General features: G+C 41.4%; 1 protein-coding gene across 1 annotated transcript in view; it reads right to left on the bottom strand.

The window, feature by feature from the left end:
• Positions 1–25,105, bottom strand: part of GLMP (glycosylated lysosomal membrane protein) — a 125,202-nt gene that overhangs the window by 87,008 nt on the left and 13,089 nt on the right. The window contains exons 2-3 of the mRNA XM_069217998.1: positions 21,168–21,425; positions 3,181–3,381 (exon numbers count right to left, since the gene is read on the bottom strand). Coding sequence (XP_069074099.1) covers positions 3,181–3,381; positions 21,168–21,425 — 459 coding nt within the window. The remainder of the gene's footprint in view (positions 1–3,180; positions 3,382–21,167; positions 21,426–25,105) is intronic.

The raw sequence follows: 25,105 nt of genomic DNA, 5'->3' as shown, positions 1-25,105 counted from the left end.
CTAACACCCGCTTGCATTAACAAATACTTCAGTAAAACCACAGGGAGTTGCCCAAGGTGTAGATTAATAGATGCAGAATTTAATCACATGTTTTGGGAATGCCAAACACTGACATCTTACTGGACTGAGATCTGCCAAACATTGTCCCAGATACTAAGTAAGATTGTGACATGCTCAATTGACACCTGCCTTTTGCACGCATTTACACATTCTACTAAACAAAGCCTCAGACAGATTTCTAGACTTAGCCCTAACACTAGCGAAAAGAGAAATAGCCAGCAACTGGAAAAATCCTGTGGGTCCTAAGCTAATAAACTGGAAAAATGAACTAATTAGGTGGGCTACTGCTGCAAAAAGAAGCCAAAACCGGGATCAGACCTCCCGAAGTATCAGAAAACTGGGAATTAATTATGGATTCACTTAGAACTGAGCCATCCATACAGCATTCCCCCAACACTCCATAACCAAGTCCAAGTTACCTATACGAATGCACAAAAACATTCAACACTCAAAAACAGAATAAGGCCTTCCCATTGACAAAATCAGAAGACCCCTACATATACAAATAACTCCCAAAGACTCAATTGAGTTAATTGAAAGTCTCTAGCTTCTCTGTTGCAAATGTATTATCACTAAATAAGTGGGATTGGGGGGGGTGAGGGGGGGGGGGGGAGTTGGAATTTATTGCTAGCAAATAAATAATGTTTACTAAAAATGAATCCCTACCAGTTTAGGCACGCAAATAAATTAAGACAAATGTGCTAAACAGAGAGATGTGAAGATGGAAGTAAAGTGTAAGCTGTTTTGAATTGTTTATAAAATCAATAAAATCTGGTTTAAAAAAAAAAAAAAATCTACAACTGACACAGCTGTGTAATACCCCACATTTCTCATCAGCTCAAACACAATTTCCACACAGCAAGACTTAGAGTACCCCCTGCATGACCATTTCTGTGAGAGCTTCAACAACATTGACTCTACTCTCATAGGTAAATCAAGATGCTGTGGATGGCAGACCAAATGGCATTCCACAAAACCTCCAAGTAGCATCAAGTGTGATAAAGTCCAGATGTGTGGAATTCCTATAGCCCAACACCCAGGACTTATTGCTTGGGGTCAAGGAAAATAAGTCTTCACATTTATTTTGTCCTTGGGACACGCAGGCCTAGCCCCCTGAAACACAAACCCATTAGTTGCCAGTTTACAGGGAAGGGAGCTATCTGCAGTTAAGGTCCTATTTGTGTCTATACAATAAAGCTGTTTGAACTTCTATTTCTTGTTCATCAGTGCAAAACCTTTATTATTAGGGTGAGCTCTCTAAATAATTGTTGTAAGCGCAGACTGCGCTACTGACTGTGGTTCCACTGAATAAAGTGTGGACATGCGTGTTTGAAGAGTTTAACAATATGAAGCCGTGCGTAATATTCCCAGAATGCTCTGATTGGATGCAAATGTTTGCAGAAGCTTGTAAGCAAGATTGAGGATTCCTTACTTTCAAAATAAAATGTTCAGAAAAAAAAACAACTGAAAAAAAAGTTTCGCTAAATTACTGTGAAAGTTTAGGTACCATTTCTTTGAAGCATCATTCAGTAAAATGTTTTGATGCATGCTAGTATTTCCAAACAATATTCATAATGGAAAATTAATGTAACTAGTTTTAACAAGATTATGAAAAACATGAAAATAAACAAGCTCTGGCAAAGCCAACAGACGCAATATTGCTGTTCAGTTTTTTGGTTTTGTAAACGTAGATCTTGTTTCGACATGGCTCTTGTAAAAATGTAATGTTGTTGGAGCTGCCAGACCCTCACCATTGTACCAAACATCAGCAAAAGGCAAAAAAACAAAAATCGATCTCCAAAAGCACACATTGCCAAAGTAGTTCTGGGCACTGAACTAAACTACTTTGTGTGCCAATATGCTCCTTATGAAAGAGCAGAATGCTATCACTCACAGTAAATCCAATCAATAGATGGATAGAGACAGAAACAGAATTCTAATAAAAACAAAAAGGCCTTGGTTAACGCCAGACCTAGTCAAGAGCCTAATTCTTAAAGAAAGTCACAAAACTGCACCTGTGGTATAGGTCTCTGCATTAATGCAGAATTATGGCTTTCATTAATTCATAAGAATTTACAGAAGTAGACTCGGAAATCGTACTTCTAGAAAATATTTGTGAACTGCATTTTAGTACAAGCAAATATGCATGTGTAGATTTGCTCATGCAAAAAATATATCGAGCCTTTACGAGTTCAGTTTCCCTTTAACAACTTTATCCCAACCCTGGAAGAACTTCTAATTCTGCCCTTGTCAGTAGTAAATTTCCAACATTTCCGAGTATGGGAAAAGATTATAGAAGAGCTGGTGAAAACCCCTAAAACATGCAAGTTAGTATGTTTGCACAGACTCAAAGGCAGTAAATTATTGTTTACTGCTTCCTCCAACCCACTATGATGAGCTGCAGAAAGGTGGCAAAATAAGAAACCTGCTAATATTGAAGCCCTACAGTACTAGCCCCTGGCATAATCAGAGAGGCTATTATTGGAGCTCTTATATAATGGAATTGCTGCCGTAATTTGTCACCGCACTACATGGCACCAAAGGAACAAGTAGATTTTTTATTTTTTACAGGACAAGTAGATTTATGACGCAACCTGCCTCATTGACAAGTAGATATTTTATTACCCCTGTAATGCAATCAACTTAAAATCCTACTCTGCCTACACCACTTCTAAAAGCAAACAGAGGGTGGCAGGGGAATTGCATGAAGGTTAGGAATCAGCCTATACCAAAGCGAGCCAACTACAAAGATTGAAATTCATTCCCCATTGAAATTCTCTAAAGAACCTCAAATACAGGAAAAGCCTAACAGAGCAAAGAAAAGTCTTGTTCTGTAACCGTATTTAACAGGAGGACAAGTTAAATATGATGCATGAAAAGACTTCATAAAGAATTTAATAAAACTACATGTGTGGTGAATATAGAGTAGGACTGTGAAATATACTTCAATAGTAAGTAAAAAAGAAGGGTGCATAAACATATTAAGGTAAACATCAGAGTACTGTTTGTTTTTCTACCCCTAGCTAGCTTTGCAATCCAAGAGCAAATTCCAGACATATTTTCTGACACAACAGGCTGTTATTCAATGTACTGAATAGCTGTTTACAAACATATACTTACCTGGAAAGAGATGCTACCATTCTGGAAGTGGCTAGAGTCAGAAGCATTTGCACCACGAAACACTGCTGTCCGAGTACTTGCATTGAAGATCCAATCCCCATGCTCCCAAACAAGGTACTCAAGATCGTACGCAGGGTAGAAATTTGGCTTTGAGATGTGAGTGAAGTCCGCTGTATTGTTACCATCGTAATACTCAAAGACCTACAACAACAACACAAATGTCCATTACAAGATCACCTTTAGCATTAACAAATAGTTACTTACCTTCCCTAACACTCTTTCTAGCGGATACACTATATACTATCTCTACCTGCAAATTCCTCAGCTGTTGAATTATGCTTAGGCGCCATATTAGATCTGAACATTTTCAATAGCTCTCCATTGACAATAGGGAGAGCGGGCTCAGTCACAGTGACAGAAAAGACACCCATGTGAAATGACTGGAACCATATGGCATCAAAGTCCATTCCCCTTCTATTTTTAATGTGTGCTTAAGAGGCGGAGACAAAGAAGTGTTGATCCATTTGAGAAGTTACAGTACATCAATCTAGGCTGGAACATTAACAAGTGTGACACATCATAATTCTTCAGTAAGGGATTGGGTGGGAACAGTGAGGATTCTCACCTACTGAACTGATTTTGAAGCAGATACTCTTAAACAGGGATGGTTGTGCCATGCTAACCTATATCACTGTGCAACCATTTGGTTTACTGCAGGGACTAATGTGGACTTTTCCCTCACCTTATTCACTGATTTCCTGAGCAGGCAGAAGTCGCTCAGCCAAGGATGTAGGAGAGTGTAGTAGTACCTCAGTTATAATAGTCATCCTACACTCCACAGCGGGAAGAGGCATTTTAGTATGCCAGCTTCCTTCCTCAGGTTAAGTTGAAAAGTGTTGAGTTCCCTGGGGGCTGGTCCTGAAGCATTCTCCATTTCTATGTCAGGGGAAATTGTCCAGCATACTTGCATACTCCAGCAGAGTGCTGTATCAGAAGAGGTTGACAGTAAATAGGCTGCTATATTACTATTGTATGAATCATGCTGTACCACCTGAAGATGATCAGAGTTAGAGCTGAAAAGGTTGTGCATCACGTGCAATAATGCGGGCATAACACAGCATCTCTTAGTTCCTCATTACATGTTTTCTCCTCCACTATCGACTGGGCCTCCCTCCTAGATGTCACCATGATGGCTGCAAATTTCGGTATGGGCTACTCTGTAGGTAGCACTGAAATCAGTAGATCTGGCTTCAGGGTCTGGAGCATGTACAAGGTAAAAAGAAGATTACAGCGTGAAAGAAACGGTTTAGTGATAGGTGAAATCCAAGTTGGGTGCAAAGTAGGCTGAAGTACAATCAATGAGACAATAAGGGTGTGGTTGATCTGTGGAAAATGTTAATGACACAACAACAGACCAATGGATGAAGGGACGTAGCTGAAAGCCTGTATATGTAAGTATGTTATACATATTTTAGAAAAATCGAAAGGTCTTGGCTAACACCAGACCGAAAAAACACTGGGTTAAAGCAAAAATGGTTTTGATCTTAAATGGTTTTGATCTTAAAAAGCACATGTTACCACAATAGTCCATGTTGGGTAAGAAGTACTTTGCGTGTCGGTGTGCTGCTTGTGAAAGGGCAGTACGCAGTCACTCGCAACAAAGTTAGCCTATGACTAAAGTGGGCTGACCCACTGCCTCATGCCGTCAGCAGTAAATGGCAGAATAACAATGTGAATGACACACAAACATACCAAAGGCTGAAATGGGCGTGCTGAAAGCTGCTGGAAGTATCTTTTATCTATAATTTTAATAATAAAAATCTAAAAGGTCTTCGCTAACGCAAGACCTAAAAATGGCCAAAACTTTTATCTCAACACAATACCAGGAGCCTGATTTTCATGTATTTAAAATTTAGGCTTGGAACTATAGCATTACAAGCATTTATCACGAAAGTGTCAAATAAAGACAACTGCAAATGTTAATACACCTGAAAACTGGGAGGACTAGGAAGAATAACTCACTTCCCACTCTTGCAGAAAAATGAGTAGCTCCACATAAGGAAAAACGTGTCCCTCTGTTTAGGCAATCTGGGCCTTAGATCATCAGGAAAACAACTGCACTCAGCTACACAGTGGATAAACCAGCAATCTTTCTTCCCGTCACATCCTCCATTGCTTCAGTATGGCAGCTTACACAGAATGAGCTTAGGAGGAGTTACTTTTGTTTAAATCAAGACTGGAAAGAAAAATAATCTTCCCCGCTTTCCAGTTTCAGCATGGTTTGCATACATTTACAGCTCTAACTGGAACAAAAGTTAATCATGTTTCTTCATGAAGTTCCCTATTTATATGGCTTTTAGATGAAAACAATCTTCTGCCAGGCTAACTACTCAGTGATAAGAAGGGCAGTGTTAGCATGATAGTGAGTAATAAAGCATTAAGATTTTTCTGTGGAGACTGTCCTCATTAATTAGGATTGATCATAAGCTGCCTGTACATGTATTCTCACACAAAGTCAACAAAACCACACCAGGGGCTAGAGGTGACTGGCTGGCTTCACAGATAACATTTTGATGTAAAGTGTCTTTTTAGGTGACCGATTAATGCGACAGAATACTTGTTTGAAATGTATATTAACCGTATTAACCGAAAAGAAGGTAATCTTGAGCTGGAATTATTTGGAAATGTGCATACAAGAGAGAATCATGGTAAAGGAAGAGTGAGAATAGGCACAAAGGGAGGATGTGTTACATAATGGAATGATAAGACTGAGTGGTTCAAGGACTGCTGAATAAGCAAACTTCGGTGGGCAAGGAAATTAACTTCCAGCAGGTTGGAGAAGAGTTGAGCATCGTAGAAGTTGTGGAAAAGGATTATGTATGTATGTGTATACATTCAAACATAGCCACAAGTCAGTGGAACAATGTACAGACTCCAATGAAAAGACACAACCAGTGTGAAATTGGGAGTTAGTGGCTATGAGCGAAAGTGGACTGTCATTCCATCAAGATGTAGTGTTCTTTTAAGAGGGCGTCTTCAGCTATTTTCTAATTTGGAGAAGGAACAGGGCAGTGTTAATGGATACAGGAATGTTGTTCCATAGCCTGATTGCATAGATTGAGAAGGCCTTTTGACTTGTTATTTCTTGCACTTCTTTTCCAGCCAGAACGACAGGCGTACAAGTCGTGATGGCTTTGTAGATGATGATGCAGCTGGTTGCGAAGATGGAGTGGATTGGCAAGAGAAATCAGTTCAGTACCAACAGTGTGAAGGTGATGTGGGTACATTTCTTGAGGACCATGATTAGGTGTGCTGTGACAAGTGGAATGGTTTAACTTTCTTCAGTAGAAAGAGACATTATGAGGCAGTCTCAGCTTTTCTGATGAGGTGTTATTTGAGAGAGAGAGACTGGTGTCCAAGGTGAAAGAGTGAATTAGCACTGGAAGAAAGTTAGGGGTTCTAACATGCCCACGTTTATATCGATGAGAATAATTTGGAATAGATGATGCTTGTTCCTATAAATGAAAGGCAGAACTTTTGTTTTTGTGTGATTAACCTTCATGTGGGGGGTGGACATCTAGGTCTAGATGATGTGAAGCAGTGGATGTCTTGAGAAAAGGAGGAGGCTTTCAAATATAGTTGCGTATTATTGGCAAATTTTGATGTGATTTTCTATGAGAGTAGAGTACAAACGATCTCCATGTAGAGTGTGAAGATGAGAAGATCCCTTGGAATCGTGGAGGTGATTTACATCTTCTGGGACCAGCACTTGCCTATGCAGCAAACTAATTTCAGCTGCACAGCTTTATGCACACCGGCAGGGATAAGCAGAAAACTAAGTTCACTTAAGTAGGCTAACTGGTGGCCCAAGATGTGTTCTACAGTAGAATAAAAGGTAAAACTGTATTTTTAGCAACAAGATGAAAACAACAAGGCCAACTCTGCCACCAGCTTAAGTTACATATTGGCCATGGGTGAAGATGGTGTTTGACATAGACTGGCATGTGGTATAGCACTATTTACTAGTGTTTTTTGACTATACAACCTAATTGGTGAGCCAAAATGTGGTAGAATGCGGAATACCAGGATCGTAGTGGAGTTGGTTACAGCACTTTGAGAAAAAAAGTTTTTCTGAGATAATCATGTCTTGTAAAGGTACAATCCCAACAAGAATATTTTGTGCTGATATGCCTCTGGCATTCACTTGGGCATCTTCCCCTACACCCCTCGCTTACCTGGTGAGCCTGTCCTTTTTCTTTCTTTCCTTGTTTTTTTAAGTGTATATTCAGCAGCTATGTTCTTTCTTTTTCCTAGCATGCCTTCTTTTTCCCTGCATGTGTTAGGAACCTTTTTCAACATGGTGTCTTTTCTCTATATATTTCTATGTTTCATTCCCAATCCAATATGGTGACTTTCTACTTCCTGTTGGTCATTTCCTGTTCTTGGGTATATAAGGTGAGTGATTCTTGTTCTCCTTGCGCTGCAACACTTCCTTTGGTGGTGATCTTCGCTCCTGCTACTTTTTTTCTCCAGTTATTTTTCCGGTATTATTTTTCCTGTTGGAAGACTTACCTTTTTGCTTCTTTTTTGTTCCAGGGAGTTCCTGCTTTAAAGGTTTTTCCCTTTGGGTTTTTTCCCTCTGGACTCCCTCTGGAGGGCACGGACTGCTTTTTGGCGTTCCTCCATCGGCAGCACCGTGGCTACCAGAAAGGGCCGCCCTTACTTAGCTCAAGGCAGAACTTGCAAGAATCAAGACCTTTCTGCAGTTCCAGTGGGGCAAAGACCTAAAAGACAAGTTGCCCGTGACATCTGGTTAATTAGAAAATAGGTTTGTACCCACCGCAAGGCAATGATATTGTATAAAGAATGATCAGAGTGATCAAGAGGTGTAATGAAGTGGCTTTACCAAATGGATTAGTCAATTAAACAGTGTGGAGGGAGATGTTTTCGGCCAACTATTCTGGAGGCTATACAGATAGCAGTGGTGTCAACAGACATATTCAAGAGGTGTGTGGCTAGAACAAAACTGTCTCCATAATGGTTATGTGGTAGGAAACGAATTAAGGAAGTTGGCACAGTGAAGCAGAGAGCTGGATTAGTCCAAACCAAGTACAACAAGCACTGGCAAACTCAACAGGTCTTGCCTGTAATATGTGTGTTGAGCTATTGCTAGAAGAATGAGCACGGAGCATGAAATGCAAGTTAAAAAGTGTCCAAAAGGATTGCATTTATTAAGCCCATTGCAAAGTGTTCATAATGGCACACTGGACTACTGCAGGGACCTGCGTTTGACGTCATGGTCTCAAGTGCAGATCCTGGTAGATCAACCCAGCCTTTCATTACATTGAGGTCTATAAAATTAGTAGTCTTGAGTTGTGGGAAAAATAAACATGTGGATTACAGTGCCAAGATACCCTTCTGGCGAACATTCACTTAACAAACATGTATATGGGGTTATGTTCCAAAGTAGCACAGTAAGTGAAGAAGTAACAATGAAAATACTGAAGAGTGCAACACTTCAGGGGCATAAAAGTACGTAAGGAAATGCTAAACAAAGGTTTGATGGCTGTACTGCTTGAAATGGGGTAATAAACATCATTTAAGGCAGGGCAAACTACTATTCAACAACTTGAAAATGAAAGTGACGGATAGGTGAAGGAGAGCTTCGACTAGAAAGAGAAATATATATATGAATGATTACAAAAGGTATAAAAGACAGTTATACCAACACACTTACTTTATCAGGGACCTAAGTTTCTTAACTATAGCTTCTGCAGAATTCTCAGTGGTTGCATGAAATTAATTAAAACTCCACCTCCTAAGTTCTTGTAAAATGGAATTTAAAAAAAGGAAGTGTAGATCTTTATAAAAATCTGTCAAAAACTCTTCTATCCTATAAACGTTTGTAAAATAAAAGCTGAAATTAGATTCTAAGCAGTACTGCAGATCACTGAGCAAAGCACATTACATACTAGCTTGCAAACACAATAACTTTGCATTGAGCAGACGGAATATGACCTCGTGGTCAGAGGTTGAAATTCTGGCAGATCCACTCAGCCTTTCACCGTTCTGAGGTCAATACATTTAGTATGCTTGAGATGGGTAACAAGGAATATCTGGTAATCGGCGCCAAGCCACTCTTCTGGTTCACTTTACGAATAATTATCTGATGTTGGGATATAAAGCAGCATGGTAAGAAAAGCTGTGGCAATTAGAGCATAGAAGAGTGCAGCGCTTCACTTTTTAAAAGGTGGACAAAACCCACGACAAGGGAAATATTGGTACGTTTCTGTAACCAGTTATTAAAATGCGTCATGTCTGACCTGTCTGGTTTGTCAAGCTGGAGGCCACACCGTCAGATGGCACGAGAATATGACAAATAAAAAATGGGACTTTTTAAAGTAAACTTAATAATGGGAATGCGCTCCTTCACACTAGCTGAAGGAAAACATTGTCAGACCTACGAAGTCCAAGAAACCAAACAGGAGACGTGAAACACGTGTATATTGCTAAGATGATGAATGTTAAAGACGTGTAAAATAACACCGAAAAGAATACCTTCGTTCATTGAGAAGCAGAAAGATGAAGGTAACGCAGGAAGAGAAGCTGAAAAATGAAACTCCCAAAACAGCGCAGCAGTTTACAACACTGGAATTATGTGGGAACAAATTTTACATTGGGTTTGGACGCTGTACAGTTCAGAAAGGAGCGATAACCAGCATAAAGATTGAGGGTAAAGTGGTATTTAGGAACAAAAACGTTCACTGACACACAGGACAGAGCTTCCGCTCTGAAAGTAGAGAGGCCAGTGATGTCAAACATGCTACATAATGGTGAAATGAAAAACTTAACTTTTACTGTGCAGTTAATGTAGCAACTGTGTCTGGCCCATTGTGGGCGGTTTGTAATCATAAATCAAATTAATATAGTGCTTACTATCCTCAAAGAGGCATTTAAGCACTTTTCAGCGAGTAGTATGCTACTCTGGAACCCAAGATTAGAGTTAAATAGCAGATTAATAATATGTTATTTTTAGTGGATCAGTTGTGGTAAATTTGGGCTCTCGAGGTCTCGCAATTAGTAGTGTTTTAAGTAGGGACAGAATAATAGAAGTGGATTAGAAATGGAAAGGTGTTATTGGGAGTAGTGGACATGGGTGCCTGTTACTTGGATGAATTGGACAAAAAGCAGGAAGAAGTTTGAAAATGTTCTTTGGGAGTTTTTAACAAGTTACAACTCTATGAACAAAACTGATCCCTGCTGTCCATTGTCCATATAATGTAAGTGAACTTTTGAACTGTAAACGTTTTTGAGTCAGAAGAGGAAGCCTGCACTTTCTCTCTGTAAAATACAATATCACGTTTGTTGAGAAGTAGATAGTATATTGTATTGTATTGCATTGCAACAGTTATATAGCACTTCCTAGCCCAATGTGGGGTGCTGAACCGCTGGCTTACATGGGTAGAACACTACACCTAGTAAGATGTGTGGTTGGAATAGTGGGGTGTCTTGTTTTCATCTTGTGTAGGAAGTGTTTCCCTGTGATGCATGAGGAACGTTCAGGCCCGGTTATCGTTTTATGGGACGCAGCGCTTAGCAGTGTAATGAATTAAGAAGTATGAAAGACACACATGCAGGTTATGATTTTCAGTAAGCTGGCAGCTTTGACCAGCTCTCTAGGTCCCTTTATGGTTCTAATGCTCATTGTTCACTTAGCAGGTTTCTGCGCTAGGTTGCCCATTTTGAGATATTTTATTTATGATCCTGACCAGGCATAGGTTAAAGGGGGGGAAATGGTGGAGAGACTTGCTAGTAAGGACTTTGTTAATACCGTTACATATGATACTGCCATTTTGAGATGTCAGGAAGCAGAATTAGACTGGAGCTAGATGGGCCTGCAGTGATGTTTATGCCAGATTCTATGTGGTGAATTAAATTACTAGTAGTGAGCTAAGATCTGTAGTGGGGCTGAGGTATGAAAATTCATCAATTTGTTGATGGTTTAATACATGAGCTTCAGAAGATTAGGTATTGTCAGAATGTATTTCAGATGGCTGAAATTAAACCACCCAGAAGAAAGGTTACTTACCTTAGGTAAAGCTCTTATTGGTGGATTCCCTAACTGCAGCTTCATCACCTTTAGAATATTCCCAGACACACAATTTTTAACAGCGTTGGTCCCACGCACTGGAGGCTGGTTCTGTCTGGCTTCACATTAATTTCATTCTGCCCCGTAAGGGATGTTGAACCCTCATATAAAGCACAGCTCCTGGGCATTGATGTCAGTTTCTTTAATGACTCTAACCCTCCCTTCAGTTGCAGAGTCCAAAAATAATCAGAGGTACCAGTGCGCAAATCAATAGCTTGGGACCTTTTTATTTGAAAAAAAAAGACCCTTCCACAGAATCAGGAGGGTGGGAGTGAGGAATATGCGGTTTGAAAGAGTATACACCAGAAAGAGGTTTACCAAAGGGAAGTAACTTATTCTACTTATGGACACTTCTAACCATACCTTACCTTTAAAATGGAAGCCATGTCCCACCAAAGGAAGTTGGTCTTTTGAAAGACTCGCACCAAAAAGACCTTCAGGCCGAGCAGCCAATATTCCCTTCCTATCAGACCTGGCAGTCAAAGCAGTAGTGATTCGTGAATGTGTGCACTAACTCCCACGTTGTGGTCTAACAGAAGTTAAAGACAGGCACTCGGTGTGCCAGTGTAGTGTTTGCAGCATTGGCCTTGGTGGACTGGACCCTCAGTCCTTTTGGAGGATACTTTTGGGCCGGTACGTAGCAAATGTTTATGCAGAGAGCTATCCATCTTGAGCCATCCCTATTCTCCAATGTCTTGTCTTTGTTCACCTCAGAAAACCCAAAAAAGCAGATCATCCACCCCAGAGTCTTTGGCATAAGTTACTGCAACCAGGGCCACAGTCACCAGAATGAGGAGATGCAGCAGATATATATGAATTGATTCAAAGAAAGACCAAAAGGATAATGATGGCCAAATTGAGATCCCTCTGTGGCATAATAAAGGGTTTGGAGGGAAACGTGTCAAACCTTTGAGAAATGTCATCATAACAGGTGATTTGAAGAAGACTGGCTGGTTAGGCAAATGTTAAAAGGTGGACAGGGCCCACTACAAGTCCTTGGTGGGCCAGAGATGAAACTAACAAGGAATCGAAAGTTTGACATGCAATAGGTCTCTATTGTAGGTACCACAACAGGCTACAAAGTTGTCCTAGTGCAAGGAGTCGACAGACTTTGTGGAGTGATTGATTTAAAAGCTCTTCTGTGATCCAGGTGATTGGGTTTCTCCTCTTCTTTTAAGGGTGAGGCGGAGAGTGATGGATTGCCGAACATGAAAAGCTGGGATCTCCTTCACTGTTGAGGCTTAGGATGAGGTTTGTGCCACACGGTCTGGGAAAAAAATGCGAGTTCACTCATGCAACAAGTATAAGTTACGGCAAACCAGGAGCAGTCACCATAATCAGGAGATGCAGCAGGTACATATTACATATGTATTGATTCAAAAAAAGACCAAAAGGATACTGAGGACCATATAGAAATCTCTTTGTGGCATCATAAAGGGTTTTGAGGTAAACGTGTAAAACCCTGGAGAAATGTAATCACAACAGGTGATTTGAAGAAGAATGGCTGGTTCGGCTAACATTAAAAAGGTCAGACAGGGCCCACTACTAGTCCTTGGTGGGCCAGAGATGAAACAAACAAGGCATCAAAAGTTTGACCTGCAATGGGTCTGTATTGTAAGTATCACAACAGGCTACAAACTTGTCCCAGTGCAAGGAGTCGACAGACTGTGGAGCGATACCTGGTGGCACGGATTACATCCACACTTTGGAAGGACGATCAAACATATGCAATTGCCGGCACTCAATTTATATACATGGATGTGCATATTGCACTGGTTCCGGAGCAGGACCTTGCCATGCTGCTGCGGCAGGAGATCTTCCAGAAGTGGTAGCCTGATACTCACGCAGAGAAGTTCTTGATACAACACTCTCCTGGCCCATCCAAAGCAGCTAGAAAGACTTGGGCCTGGTCTTTCCTGACTTCTGAACTCAAGACAGGAGAGGCAGAAGTGGAAAGGCATACAGGAGTTCTGTGCTCCAATCCATCCGAATTCCTCCAAGAGACAGAATTCTTACAAATGCCAGCATGCAAAATATTTAACACAGCACATTCTTGGTTGTGGCGGCATTGTTGGAAGGATATAACTGTCATTTGTGATCCACCAGGTGCCTTTTCATTTGTCTGCCTGGGCTCCACCAGGTGGTTTACGATCAGGGAAATGCCCTGATACTCTATAAGGCAGCTACAGAAGTGAAGGGCCTCTTGGGAGATAACTCGGGACCCCACTCTGCCTGCTTCTTGCAGTACCACATGGAGGCAGTGTTGTACAAGAGAACCTCAACCAACCCCTCTTTGCTTGATTATAGAAAGGCTTTCAGCGCCAGGCAAATGGCCTGCAACTCCTGCAGATTGATATGGAGTCAGGTCTCAGCCAGAGACCATAGTCCTTTGATCTCAACTTCTCCAAGACAGTGGTTCCCATCTAATAACTGATGCATCAGCCACTACAGTCAGCCCTGGGTGGGGCAGGGAGAGGGGTCTGCCGCCGGTCCAACTGCCACTGAGCCACCATTGCAATATTTTTGCAATTTCCTCTGAAATTTTTATGGAATTCAACAGATTCCCCTGGAGTTGTGCCCTCTAAGTCTTCAGGTTCTACTGCAGAGCCAACATAGGCATAGTCAATAAGCAGAATTCAGGACTCAAAAGTCCAGAAGTCTCTGAGGAGTAAAACATCAAGATCGTAGCCCAAATATTGTGGACTCATGATGAAGGAAAGTCCCAAAACTGTGCCGTAACCAAGATTGGTGCAATGAAAGGGAGCCTCCGCAATGGAGTCATGTGCGATTCCAACAAGTTGACAGTGATCACCAGTTAAGTAGGGATGTTCAGTCATCTGGAGGTGGTACACGACTGAGTACGGTGAGTCTGCTTTCAACTCACAGGCATCAAGGAAGGCAAAAACTGGCATTCCCAAACTCCAAAAGGTGTGCTGTGACCACTGCATCACTATTGTGAAGATCCGAGTGGCACTTATGAGGTGACGGAGAGGACGAGAAATTGCTAATGCTCCTGGCTCATCTTGGACTGCAAGTAGCATCTGTGGAACTGAAGGAAAGGTACATGAAAGCAGGTGCCCTGCAGCTCTACTATATGACCAAGGTCTCCTCCCTTCTTTGGCAGGAAGAACTTGCGGGAGTGACAGCCAGTCCCTATTTCCAGGGCTGGGACTCGCTCAATTGCTCCTTGGGCTTAAAGAGTCTGCACTTCTTGAAGCATGATGGACAAGTGATCATCTGCAAGATGTTTTGATGTGGGTGTAAGATGCAGCGGGTCAGAAAGGAATGGCAGAGCATAGTCTCAGACTACCTGAAGGACTCACCTCCCAGATGTTTTATTTTCCCAACTTTGGAGGAAATTTCTGATCCTGGCTCCCACAGGGTGGTTGCACACGATTATGAGCAAACCAGAGTGGCCTGCGGCAGAAGCCGGACTGGCAGGGATGGAAAGTCTATTGTCCCTCATGGCCTAGATGATGCTTACTTCACCGCCTCCATGACCATGAAAGAGCAAGGGCGCTTGCTGTGGGGGCGGTGGCCCTTGGTGAAGCTGGTACTCCAACCCTCAGAAGTAGCATCAAAAGGGGCAAAATTGTTAAAGGTACTAAAGATCTGTTTAATCTATCAAAAGAGGCATGCCCGTCACCACAAATTCCATGTTTTCTAATTAAAGCGCACCAGGCTAGTGTCAATATGACCACCCAAGCCGTTGATGGTATCTAATTCTAAATGTATGATGTATTTTGCCACATCCTGATCACCAGGGTTTGTTTGAGCCAAGTTAGCTCGAAATTCCTCAGCGATGGCTGGCAAGATCTCACCACCCATATGCCATAAAGAATGTGAATTTATCCCTGGCAAGCAGCTGGCACTGACTGACCAGAGGTTTGACTGGCCAAAGAAAAAATCCTTTTCCCAAAAGCTTCTTAACGGTTAGAGTCTGTCTGGGTGGAACTGTAGGAAATGATTCTGGGTTCAGCCTGCTAATAGAAGCTTAAATCACCAAAGTTTATGGTGTAGAGTGTACTGTGTCAAGAAGTCAGGCAGGAGCAAGGCCTAGACAAGGAGCTCATTAGGATTTAAGCCAGGGTATCATTAAATGGAAGTAATGGCTGAGAAGAATTTGACCAGGTGGAAAGGAAAACTGTAGTTAATACATTATTTTGGACTTCCATAGTTGGCACCTGCAAATCTAATACCTCCACTGCCCATATCATAACCATGGCGAAGGAGGCACTCTCGTCCATTGAAGAACCAAGAAAGTATTTCACCCAGTGTCCAGAAAAACATCCACCCCACTGGCCTCCAGTAAGTCCATGCTCAAATTGCCCTCATCATAGTGTCGGAAAAATAATACCCTTCACCTCCACTTAGAGACAATTTTGCCATGTGGTCAGAAAGGACTTTGGTGGCAGGGTCATCCTCCAGGGTTGGTGGTGTCGGGCCTGCGTGAATGTCAAGGAGAGTGGCATGGATTTCAGTGACAGATTGAAAGTTGGCTCCGGAACTGGAACTGGAGAGGAACCAGAGATGGGTTCAGGAGGTGCAGAGGGTGGCCTGCCAGCAGTAATCCGACACAAGGTCTTTGCATGATCTTGAATCCCAAAAGGGCATCTGAAGAGAGCAAAAGATTTGCAACAAGGCCTCTTTAAAGGCCTCAGTCTTTTGCATCATCGCCAGTGACTCAAGAAACTCAGGGTGCATCGGAGCAGTTGCAAAACTGGCTCCTCAGTGTGGACTGAGAGGCACCCAATCGTCTATTTGACTTCTCACGCTGAGACTGGCTGGACTGGGACAAATCCTGCTTCACCTCCTTCTGCTTTCATTATGACTTACCAGAAGACTTGGACTGTAACAAGGACCTTTCATGGGAGCGGCCCCAAGAGCAAGAACAAGTCCAAACCCTACTTCAAAGGAAGATACTTTCTTTCGGTGTTCAGCGATGTACAGTTTCACTTCACACTCTCTGCACAGGGCCTTTTTGTGTCCTGAAACCAAACACCAGCGGCACACCTCAGGTGGATCTGTCACAGACAACTGTTTACAATAGTCCCTAAAAGGATTAAACACTACAGTTTTAGGAATGGACATGTGCACACTGTAAAAACGTCCTTTTTTGTGGGAGCGAGGTACCAATCCCCATCCCGAAGGCTCAGAAAGAAGGAAATTACATTGACATACAGAGGTGTCATTTATATGTGGCTCCATCATCACTTCCAGCAGTGAAATATGTCAAAGCCGAGCCCCACAGTACCATCAATCAACGTTTGGGAGCAATGCTGTTTAAATCTTCCAGATCCAGTCTGGCACCTGGGGATAGTCAAAAGATGAGGAATATGCAGCTAGAAATATCCATCACAAACAGGAGTTATATAAATATGTTATTAAAAGCTTTAGAGCCACAAAGAGATTTTAAATAAATGCTTGATTATAAAAAAAGGCGGGGGGAAGAGAGCGTGAGAGAGCGAGAGAGACTGAAGCTCAAACATAAAAAAGGAAACAGCGTGAAACTGAAAAACATATCATCTAGTGACAGATGGTGGCAGCTCCAGTGAACATATGAACAGCATTCAACAGCTTTTCAGGAATGGACATTGAAATGAGTCCTTCCATGCATTAACCTTTTACTCCTGGGACTGGTGTAGCTTAAGCCATATTAACGGCTGACAGGATCTCTAAAACTAACAGCACCAAAAGCACAACAGAAATGGAAATGTGGCCCTTTAACAACGATACCATTGTCAGATCCACAGCATACAAATATCTAATAAAATCAAGTCAAATAAAAGTGTAAGAAAGTGTAAATATAAATACAGCAATTCAAGGAGATGTAACAGCATTTTCAAACGCATCATAAAAACCTACAGAGCGTGATTAAACAATACTTTCCAACACAGTAAAATATACAGAATACTTTAGGGACCATGACCGGCACTTGCAATAATGCATTCAAGTGTGAGTGCCATGATGACCTAGTGAAAGATGGAGCTTGGCCCTCAAGATTTGGTGAAGCAGCAGCAAGCATCAGAGGCGTCTTAAAAAGAATCTTAAACAAAACATTTATTTAGCACAGGTGTCATTAAGTAGGGCAGTAACAGGAGATGTTACAGTGAAAGTACTTAAAAATGCAGTGCTTCACGGTCATGAACATAAGTAAAGTAAATGCAACGATGTATCCACTGAAAAAATTAAACAAACTAAATGACATTGCTGCAAGGAAAAAAAGAAACAAGCTGGTCTAATCGAAAGAAGCATCAAGAGAGCAGGTTTCCCATGTCTGGTGAAACATTATCTAAAAGGTAAACAGGTTACGCAAGACCACTGCAAATATTTCAAAGTCCGTTGAAGGAATTGCCTACATACTGGCATGACAGCCTCTAAAAATACTAAACAACCCAATCGACAGTGAAATACTGGGAACTGCACAATGAGTGCACGGAGTGAGAGGAAATGGAAAATGGGTGTGAGTACAGCTCGGGAGGGGGTAGAGAAGTACGTATGAGACACAGCTGGAAAACACAGGCACTCAATTGAGTGCCTAGGTAAAAAGAAATAAGTAGTTCCCTAAAATTTAAAGGGCAGAAACCAGTCCTTCAGAGAGAAGGTAAAGGGGCTATAAAAGAAGGACAAGCTACGATAAGGAAAGTCATCAAATAGGATGCAAAACAAACGAGGGACCATAAAGACAACAGACTGTAAACAACGGGTGGGCTATAAGCCCAGGTAAGACCCTTCCAGCCTACAGAATGCCATTTAAAACCAGAGAGCTGATAAGAAATTCATTAGTGTTAGGAAACAGTGAAGTGGAGAGCAGGTTTCATCTTAGTGAGGTCGGTGCACTTTTAAATGTGAAATTAAGTTTATTACATATTTTAACTGTGCACTTTTAGGATTAATTATTTTAATCGAATAAAGTACTGTTTTATTGATTAGCGAGATTGGTGATGAGGGAAGTGGTGAAAACATAATATCAAAGCATCACTTTAAGTGTTTTCTCTGTTTTCTACTATGAATGATGCACAAAATGTTGTATAGTATGTGTGTTATTCTAAACTCTGGTGGTTCAACATCAACTATCTTGGCGGGGTTCTTATTCTTCATTAAACCTATTTACTACTTATAATCTGCATGGCTTTACGGTGCATTTCATCAATGATCCAAGTCTGTTAGCTATGTTTAATAGCGATTCCATACACCATTGAGTGACAGGAAATTCTAGGGAAAGTGAGCATTGGAAATCCTTATAGGATCACTCTTAGATGCTATCCAATACTGTAATAGAGTTTGTAGAGCACTTATACAACATATTGTGGCATTCTAATTCTCTAAGCACAAATTAAATGAAATAAGCAGAGATGTTGGAAAGTCATTATAAACCAGGATTCCAACAGCTATTCTGAAGTCTATGTGATTACTCAGAGGATTATGTGATCATGGATAGATTTGACAGGCTTTGAGAAGAATTAAATCCTTTCTTCTGTGTTTCAGTTGTATCCTGTACCCAAAGGAGGGACTTGGTTATAAAATATCCTCTTGTATATGTGCCTATTTTGCTTTGAGATACTGATGTATAATGGAATGCCTCGAGAATGTGGAGGGACTTGTAGGTGCTGGGTTATATGCAACTTCATTGTATTCTTCCTTGACTGCCTGGGCGCTAGAGATGCAGTTTCTGAGCTCCTGTAGAGACATTGTTCCTCTTACGTTTAGTCTTTCGGAGAGCCTCCTTACTGTCAAAAGGCAGAAACACTGAAACACTATGTGCTGCTACAAGAGCCTGGAGAAGAGACAAGACAGCATCTCTCATAGAGAAGAGGGTTCTAGCTGAGTGGAGCAAAAACGGATCGCCTTTGGGGTGGCTGGAGCACAAAAGAAGAGCATGACTGGTGGATGCACAAATAGCCTTGTGTGGGCTATTGGAGAATGCTTAAGGACAAGCAAGATCTTGCCTCAATTAATAAAAAGAGAAACCACAGTCCCAGTCTATGGACTACATTTATATTGCCAGGGACTAGAAGGTCATGCTGGAGAAAGGGGATCCATCACAAAGGCTTCTGCTGGGAAACATAAGTGGAAACAATCCTGCCAAGCAGAATGAGAATTATAAATGATATAACCATAGCTATATATTTTGTAAGAGCAGCTGGTATCTTTGTAGCCAACATTATTTGTCTGTGATCAGTAGATATTTTGGTCCATTTTTTATTTGCCTCATTGCTAAAAGTTCAGGTAGAAACCATTTCACTGTTGCTTGAATTACAGTAAGGAAATAGTTTTTGATAGTGGGTGTTACAGAGTCCAGTACTTATATCATACAAAATTCAAAGACCATAAAAATACTCTTCCCAAGCATGGTTATAAAGCATCCAGACCACATTCACATATTCAGCTGTCATCAACAATCCCTTACTCGTTGGAAAAAGTAGAATGCAGACTGTTCCCACAACTCTTCAGGAAATAGTGAATTTACATTTGTGCTTGAGAGACAGCTTACTCTTTGGAAGGCATCAGCCAACACAGGTTAACAACTACTTAGGAAACCGACATTTCAATAAATTGCTTACAATATTTGGCATATCCCTTTAGAGGCGTCTGAATGTTGCATACTGCTGCCCATGGAAATAAATCGGTTGAGAGGCCCTTATGGCAGGAATTAGCCAAAATTCACCCAGATTAAATTATCTAACGTTGTCTCTGAAATGCAGTCTTGTTTAGAAATCAGAAATGGCAGTTGATCAGAACGTCAAAAGATCACAGAACAGCAATAAAATACATTTAGCATTAGCAGCAATTTAATAAAGTATTATACTCATGAACCTATGCTGCAAGTCCCACATGGGACAAAACTCCATGTTACTTTAGAAAGACAGTAAATCTCACTTCAAAGCAAATATCAAACGTTGCCTCTGAACGACTCATAAGATGTACATGTTTAATTATCAAGTGGGCTTGAGTTCCTGTTTCTAACATACTTCATTGTTTTTTTAACTTTTTGCACAGTTTTTAGATTAAACAAGGCTGGAATCCTTGGGGACAGTTCATGACTCATCCTGTGCTCTTATTCCAGAGACACTCTGGTCTACCAAGTTCCCACTTTCTCTTGCTTGTCTCAAATGGGTTTAGTGTCACACATTTTGTTCTGTGTAACCCTGCAAGTTCATTCTAATTGTTTTTTATGTATCTCCTTTGCCTGCCTTAAGACACATTATTAAGTTAAATATAAGAGTTCAGGTTGTGCTTACAATTCAGGTTAGGTTTTAAAACTTATTGTAGGGAACAGATGATCAACTTTTCTAGTCAACTATTCAGTGTCATTTTTTGTTGCCGTTACCTGTAACCCTAAGTGGCAATGGCTAATTTGATGTAGCATCACCGAGTGATTGTCGGTAATTTTGCCACTGTTGGAAAGGGACAAAAGCACACACACAGCACAGGACTTTAGGTTGTATTAGTTTAATGACCTTGTCATACAAGGGACTTTCTAACCCTTACTTTGGCAATAGGTAGAAACAACCACACCCATCTTGTGCCTATTTTGTTCAACTGTTATTATTCCTTATGCTCAAAATTGCACCATTCTGTTTGAGTGCATTATGATCAGAAATACTGCGGGCAAATTACAGTAGATTTTATTACAAAGGCAACAGTGAAAATTAACATCCTCTGATCAAACCGATATAGGTTTATTTTTCAGCTTACTAAGTGGTTTGCTCTCAGACCAAAAACGGACAACCAGATCACTTACATATCTTGATCTTGTGGATTCATTCGCATTTGACGAACGTACACATTTCTTCTACTTCTTGATCCAATGGATCTCAACCTTTTCAGGACTTACCCTGGTAAACATTAAAGCTGTGGCGTGCTGGACACTTGTGGAAGGTTCAATCTGAATCGCCTTAAAGGGGCTGGAGGATACCAGTTTGGTCCAATTCAAATGCAGCATGCTATGTGCACTGTTTGTATGCACAAGAAGCATGGTAGGGACTCCCATGGTGCTCCACACATAGTGAACAGTGTCCTCCAGTCCTACAGCCCTTATGTGCAGGAGATTTACAGTTGTTCCTTTATATGTGGAATTGAATTCGATGTGAACCTGCAGGAGAGAATCATAAATGTTTTCAATATTTATTTTTCTGAACACAAACACTGCTCAGAGACAACTAATTTTAGGTAGATCTCATAAGAAAAATTAGGCTGTCATTTCATGAAGTGCCAGTATATTTTTGAGCTTCCCATACAGTGATGCAAATAATCACCCATCCTACCTTGAAAAGAAACACTTACGAAAAGGAAGCTCATTTCAGGGAGGTTACTGCTGTGCCTAACTTTAACTAAACAATCAACAGTACCACTAGCAGAAGGACAACAAATTGCCAATAACATTTTAACAGTGGGTTTTGATCATTAGGCAAGGGGAAGAATCCTTACAACTTATTAAACAGTGGTAAAACCCCATACTTGAAATGAGCAGGCTCTTAGAAAAAGTAAATGAAAAGAAGAATCACATAGCGATTGATAGATGGTGACCTTTGGAAATGAAATGCAAGAGTGAGATTTCCTACTTCTGTTTGCTAAGGGGTAGTGTAGTAGCAACAAGGCCCAATAGTTAGCTGCAGTAATATTTAGGGTACTAACATAACACCAAGTCTGCTTCCAAGACTCAAATTCAGATACAGGCTTGTGGGCTGTTAGCCAGTATTTCAAGGGATTATGAAAAATTTAGCGAGTTTAAATTTTGTACAAGAGTCACTTTTTTTAACCAATATTAATAACAAAAAATAACATTTCTTATACAATCCACTATGATCCTGCCAATCAATAGCAATAAATGATTGTCAAGGATAAACTTTACAACAAAAAAGCTTGCCTGTTGTGCACCACATACAGATTGCTAGCTAGTTGAACAACTCTATAAGTACCCCAGACCAAAGTGTGCAAATCAAAAAAAAATAAAAAAAAAGTTGAGTTTGATGGAAGAAGCATCGGTCAAAATGATAGGGCAAGGGGTGGGTGGCAGCTGTTTACAAAAAAAAAAAAAAAACATTGGCAAAGTGAACAGGTCTTGGTTTAACATGCTAAAGTAGGCACTATCAACACATTAGAGGCTGCAAGAGGCTAAAGAATAGAATGTATTTCTAATGTTGCAATTGCTCTGACATTTAGCACTGGAGCTCTCCTCACTATGGAAAAAGTCCTAAAAGTTGGATAGCAGGATGAGGACCAAGAAGCATGCCCCAGGCAAAATAATATCCGAAATCTAGGACTCCCCAAATCTACAGACATCAGCAGACTGGAAGCACTCTTTGGGCCAGAATTATTTTCTTGCATGATAAAAGTGAAGCGAGCACATTGTTGCTTAGCTGAAAGGTCCCCGCCTGTGCACCCGTGAGACCCGTTATAGATAGACTTTTAAATTTCCGTGACCGGGATGTAACCTGAGAAAAGTGCACCCTGAATTCTGATGGCAATGACATTTCCCTATTTACAGATTTTACAGTAGCAGTGCAGGATGGCAAACACATCTTCAACTACCCACATGAAGCTTGGGATTGCCTGTGTAAAGATACCATTACAGAAAGGTGGTGGCACCCACTCGTATGCATCTTCCAGATTCCCCTCCCCACTGGCGGATCCAGACCCATCATACCTGATCAGCTCCACAGACAGAACTGTCTGTCGCAACCAGCATTCAATTGACGCAGTTTACGTTGTCTCCACGACCTGGCTTCTTCCAAAACGGACCTATCATATGAATGCAGAACATACTGACTCTCCGAATGCGCCCTGGGGATTCTGTACTAATTCTACCTCCAATGCCCATGGCTTGTCAGAGTGGACCCCCTCGGCTCTAAGACGTTCACCAAAGGCTACCCCTCTGGTTTGAATAAGGTTATTTTAAAGCATCTATGGTGTTTAATTGGCTTGTTGTTCTTCATAGTAATTCTTTTTTTAAATGAGATTGCATTCTTGGTGGGATAGAGCCACCAAAGTGGGTGGGTGAGGAAGCAAGGGTAAGGTGACATGCAACTCTAACTTCACATGGCATAACATGGCAATGTAGACACAGAGCCAGATGGCTGACACCCCCCCTTTCAAAGGTACATAATCGCTATTCCTTGACTTCTCTTATATCCTGGCTGATGTAACAGGTAACTCCAATGGCAGATCACACACACCCTATAGGTGCGTAACGTGGACCGTGTGCAGTCTGAACAACTCCCGTAAACGTAGGCACATCAAGTCATATTTACGGAGGCACAGAGTTGGTATAGGCTTACAGCAAGGGAAACAAGTTGGTCTGTGCCACTCCCAATGTTTTGCAGCAAAATGGGCCTCATTTAGACTGTTTACCCTCCTACTCTATGTATGCTGGGGGTGTAGTGGGGGGGGGAATAGTAGTCCTGATGCGAAGAGGAGTACCCTTCACACCTCAGGGGTCTCATATAGACGACCGGTGCATACATAATGATTGCTCTGGTCACTCCCAATCACTATTGTTAATTGCTATGGTCCTAACACAGACCACCATGACTTCAAGGGCCTCTGTCAAAAGATTATGTGCATGAACCCAACCTCTCTCTGCTTTTGGGAGGACACTAACTGTAACATCAAAGAACAAGTAGATTGATGTCAGGTCCAAGTCTGCTACCGAGGAGCATCCTCTCGTCATCTATGGGACATCATCATGGCACACAATCTCATCAAGATCTGGCGGACGCATCACTTACTCGACAGCACTCAAAAGGTAAACAGTGGTTGGTCAAGGCTAGACTTTCGTCTGGTGTCCAGAGGAGCGGGAACTTGGATGTGCTAGGTTCAGCTACCTGGTGCACACTTTCTCTGATCACTCTCTAGTCTTACTAGAACTAGAAACATCAGCTGTGGCCCTACCAGGGCTAAGATGGCGCTGGCATCTCTCCCCAGTTAACCTGCTGGGCCGTCTGTTTGCAGACAAATTTTAACAGGAAATAAAAGATTTTTTTTTTACTTTACAAGGGGGTCTGTTGAATTGATCTATACAGTATGGGAGACATTTAAAGATGCTATCAGGGGGCTATGCATTTCCAAAAGAGGAGTATGGCATACACTTCAAGATACTCTCTCCTGGCCAGAGAGAGAGAATTAAAGCTTTTAAAAAATGCAGCAATCAGCTGGCCATGACCCAACAATAGCAAACCAGATCAGGACGAAACTGATGAAATACAATGAATTAGCCACCAGAGGATGTCAGTTTTGTAGGATATCTACAGAGGCAAGAAAATATGGAGGAGGAAAGGGCAAGGAAGACATCGGGCGCCATGGTGAAACAACCCTATTGTCAGTATTCAGGATCCTCGAGGGCATATGTACACACACACACACATACATACATACACACACACACCACTTGCATTCTGCACACACTTACTGCCTTTCTCCTCTCCCTATACACACCCAAACATGTTGCACTGGAAGAGATGACCCCCCCTACCTTGACAATGTAGCTTTAGGATGAGTGAGCGATGCCCTTTGAACTTTTTTGGACCAAGCATTCAGTGAAAATAAATTTATTTTTGTAATAAATCAACTCCCATCTGGGAAACCACCAGGGCCAGACAGGCTCCCTAAAGAATTCTACAAGCAATACACTGACACCCTAGCCTCTATACTCCTCACAATCTTTGAAGAAGCATGCCAGTCAGGGTAACTCTCTTCAGCCATGTGTGAAGCTCTGATTATTGTGCTGCTAAAACCCAGGAAATCTCCAGAACAGTGTAATTTGTACAGGCCCCT

This window comes from Pleurodeles waltl, chromosome 12 (genome assembly GCF_031143425.1).
Source record: "Pleurodeles waltl isolate 20211129_DDA chromosome 12, aPleWal1.hap1.20221129, whole genome shotgun sequence".
NCBI classification, from domain to species: Eukaryota; Metazoa; Chordata; class Amphibia; order Caudata; family Salamandridae; genus Pleurodeles; species Pleurodeles waltl.
The sequence above is the reverse complement of the archived record's forward strand: the minus strand, read 5'-3'. Positions and strand labels throughout refer to the sequence as shown.